The sequence below is a fragment of the Lissotriton vulgaris genome, chromosome 7 (genome assembly GCF_964263255.1).
Source record: "Lissotriton vulgaris chromosome 7, aLisVul1.2, whole genome shotgun sequence".
NCBI lineage: Eukaryota > Metazoa > Chordata > Amphibia > Caudata > Salamandridae > Lissotriton > Lissotriton vulgaris.
This window is the reverse complement of record NC_141695.1, coordinates 69473139-69477556: the sequence shown is the minus strand read 5'-3', so window position 1 is coordinate 69477556 and position 4418 is coordinate 69473139. Positions and strand designations below refer to the sequence as shown.

Sequence of the window (4418 nt, the reverse complement as noted above, 5' to 3'; positions counted from 1 at the left end):
CAAAGACATCTGCAACAAGGTTAGTGAATAGCATCTTGTAGTGCAATTGTAGTACTGATAACCATACTAGAAAATTCATTTCTTAAATAGTCCCCTCGATATTTCTTTGTGGGTTGTTGACACACCTTTGTAACACTCTCTTGTCCTCAAGCTTTACAAATTTAACTGACATTGTGTATGTTTCTTTGCAGGTTGTCTTCAAATAAAAATTCCTACATTCACTGGAGAAATGAAAGAAGAAAATCAGAGCTCAGTACATTATTTTCTGATTGTAGGATTTTCAGATCTTCCAGAATTACTAGTTCCTCTTTTTGCTTCATTTTTACTGATTTATCTCTTTTCTGTGGCAGGGAACCTTATAATCATGACAACTATTTACTTCAACTCACATCTGCACACACCTATGTATTTCTTCCTCACAAATTTATCCTTCAATGACATCTGTTACATTACAGTCATATTCCCACAAATGTTGGCACACTTTTTTCAGGAGGGCACACAGGTTTCTTTTACTCAATGCCTGGTGCAGCTGTACTGCTTCCTGATCCTAGTGGCTGGAGAATATATTCTCTTGGCAGTAATGGCTTATGATCGTTATGCTGCCATCTGCAATCCTTTACGCTACACATCCATCATGAGTATGGCTGTGTGCACCCGCCTGGCTTTGGGAACATGGGTATCAAGTTTCATAATTCCAATACCATATATAGTGTTGTTTTCTCAACTGTCCTTCTGTGAGTCACACACGATCAACCATTTTTTCTGTGATGTGGCAGCTCTTCTGACCATTTCCTGTAGCGATACACATACATATGAGAACCTTACTTATGTTGTGGGTACTATAGTGGCACTAATGTCCTTTAACCTAATAATAATTTCTTATATTAAAATCATCTCATCTATCCTAAAGATTAAATCTAAAGGTGGGAGGCACAAGTCATTTTCCACATGTCTGTCTCACCTCACAGTAGTTGTTTTATTTTACGGTTCTCTTTTTGGTACCTATGTGCGGCCACCATCAACATATTCAGTCAACAAGATTTCCTCTTTGTCCTATATTGCTGTTACTCCACTTTGTAACCCCATTATATATAGCCTGAAAAACACAGAGTTTAAAAATGCCTTGATGAACCGAAAGACTATTTGAAGAAAAACATGCTCACTGTTTTAGGTTGCAACCCCAAATTTCTAAGCAAATAGAAACCATTTTTCACATTATTTCTAAAATTGGGTTAGTGAACACAGAAAGATGTTAAATTATGTGTAATCTCATTTCAGGTATTAAGGTTTTGCCCCACAGGAATTATTGTTAGCACTGTTATCCAGCAATTGTTAATATGAGTTTCATTTTTCCCTTGATTAAAAGTGGCAAACAATGCGGACATTGTCATCTGTCAAGAGGTACAAGAATGTTAAACAACCCTGTAAGAGGGATGACTAGTTGTTTCAATTTAGAGCAAAGATAGTTTCTTCATATTTTAGATGTTATGCTTTTACATGTCTGCGGATTTGCAAGTCTATGCTTATAATATTAGGATAGATGTGAACATGTGAGCAAATAAAGTCGGAATTCTGCACAAACAATATATTAACATTTTGAAGTTTGGATCATTGAATTATTCTATTTTTCAAACTCATAATAAATTGATTGTTTTCATGCGCTCTATCCTAAAAAAAATCAACATTTTCTCCCTCTTCCAAGTTCACCCCTTTTATTATAGTCATTCTCTTCTTTGTTCCTATAAAATGGTTTTGTTTGGATTTGTATACTGTACATATTACATATCCTGTACACGTTTATCGTGAAAGAAAAGTGTAATCCCATCTCTTTTCTCATTATTGATCTAGTAGACTCCTTCTATGTCTGTCCAATATCCAGGTACTACTAGGAAATTCCAAGTGATAAATATAAGCAACAGGAATTTTTGTCAAAAAACAACTGAGAGGAAAAATAGAATGCATTCTGTATGGCTCACTGCCTCTATGAAGCATCCTACACCTATAGTATTGCTTACTATAAAATTACCAAGTTCAAAAGATTCACATGGCAAAATCACACTGAAGTGGTTTACATCTGAATGATGATAATACTACTGACTGCTTTTTTTAAATTCTATAAAAAAATAGGATCAATGAATTCTGAAAAAAACTAATATTTTATAAACCTTCTTGCAAAAATACATATTTCTGTTTTAATTTCAAAAGCATTTTTTATTTACTGGCTTGGAAAATGTAGTAGGAAGCCCATGTAGTGGGTGTTCGCACGATCCCTCGGCGAAATTTAAACTACATATACACAATTAGGAGCAAAGAGGGAAAAACAGAACCCAAGTCGCCCTCCACTCATATAGTCATCCAAACAACAATGACCCGGTCCCCTTACCCAATTTCATATATTTTCAAACGTGTACGTTGTATTGCAACTTTACAATTATCTCCCCTTCCTTATAAACAATTGGGGTAGAGAGTACACCGATTATAAGCCAATTTAAAAAGCCTCTGTATTTCCAGTGATAATTGCACAATTGGCAGCTTGCGCTCTGAATAATATTGCTAACGAGTACTGTAATCAGAAAAACTCCCATTTATTTATTTCAATTATTGGTTTATCTGTGGAATATCTATACTACTATTATAAAGAGAGAACTGTGACCTTTGAGCCAGGTAAACTCGAAAACTACACTACCAATCCAAACACCCAATACATGTTTGAAAACGTCAGGACAAGCAGAAGGACATAGGTTATATAAAAAAATATATATACCTTATTTAAAAAAGGTACGATTTAAAAAAAGCAGTCCCTTGGAAGTAGCGCCGGCCGGCCGTGACGTGCGTGCTGACATCAGCAGCGCAGGGAGAAGCGGCGTACAGGATCCCGAGGAACAGCGGTGGACATGAGCGCGGGGAGGAGCTGTGGAGTGGCGATACGCGGAGGAGCAGTGGAGCGGTAAAATCAGCAGCACGGGAGGAGCGGAGGATGAGGTAAGAGAAGCCTCCATGGGTGCGCACCAAGGGACAGTCGGGGGCCATGAACACTGAGTGCTCAAAAAGCCTTTTCCTCAAAGTCGGAATGGCGGGGAAAACAAAGCGTGGGCAGATAGCGGCCAGGAGCAACGACGGGCGGGGGCCATAAACACTGAGTGCTCAAAAAGTATTTTCTTCAAAGTCGGAATGGCGGGGAAAACAAAGCGTGGGCAGAAGCAGCCAGGACCAACAAAACGGCCGCTCTGCTGCGCCACTCCTGCTGCGATGCTGCCCCCAGCCCCCTTCTGCCCCGGGCAACGCCGGGGCGGGCTGCTAGTATCAGTATATAGTGTGTGATTTAGTTATTTTTTATTAGAGCAAAAACAATTGCTTCCCTCCTGGTGTGCATAATATCTGGAATGATGAACAATATGTTAGCTTGTTTTTTTAAAACACAAATAGAAACTCAAGCACAGCTCGGTGTTCGTTGATATATTTACCCCTCCTAGAAGAACCTGATGTGTCTCTTACCAAGAAACGTTGTTAGGTTTGAAATGCCCATAGAAAGTGTAGTTATTCTCTGGGAAAAAGCCCATTCCATCTGTTGCTTCAAGGTTCACAGTGTCCAGTCGAAAAGTAGCCCATGTTCTATCCTTATTAAAGTTGCATTGTTCATTGATGCACAACAACCTGGAATAGAAATAGAAACAGTGTTTTTGAATGATTCAGCTTCCAAAAATAAATGGCCCTTCTGTTTATTATTTTTCTTTAAAAAATCCATCTAGGAAACATCATCTACACCTACCACATTGACATCCTATCCTATGCTGATAACACTCAGGAGTGTATTTACAAGAAAATGCCGGAGCACTGTGTTACGCCAAATTTGGCAACACCGCGCTCCTATATTCACAAATACAGCACACTTCTGCCTTTCACCTGGTCAGCGGGGGCGATTGTTTATGTGCAGGAAGAACACCTTCCTGTACATAAACATTCAATAATGGTGAAAGAGCAAAAAACGAGGAGAAAATAATATTTTAATAATTTCTCCTTGTATCACCATTCTAAGACCTGATATTACCTTAGTTTTTGGCACTGTTCCAGCATTGTAAATCAGGGCCAGTGTGAAACATCAATGGGTGCTCTGATGGAACGCCCACAACAACACTTATTGCAGCCCCTTTGCCACTGGGTATATTTACAAGGTGGCGTTAAGCCTCTTTGTAAATATGGGAATTGTCACAAAAGTGATGTTCTGTTGGCTTTAGGGACTTGTAAATATGGCTCTCAAAATCTCCCTCTTAGAGAAGACCTCCAACACACTGATCAAGAGGCATATTTACAATATTTTGGCGTAGAGCACCACCAGAATCCTTCTAGTTGTGCTAAAAAAAAAGGCAGGAATGCACCGAATATAAAAGATACAGCACATTCCTGTCTTTTCTGCCAGT

At 38.8% G+C, this 4418-nt stretch overlaps 1 protein-coding gene across 1 annotated transcript; it reads left to right on the top strand.

Moving 5' to 3' along the window:
* The first annotated feature begins 229 nt into the window (after window positions 1-229).
* LOC147700765 (olfactory receptor 5V1-like) lies at window positions 230-1147 on the top strand. Its single transcript, XM_086929226.1, has one exon. It carries the CDS (start codon window positions 230-232, stop codon window positions 1145-1147), a length of 918 nt encoding a protein of 305 aa, XP_086785352.1.
* The last annotated feature ends 3271 nt before the right edge of the window (window positions 1148-4418 follow it).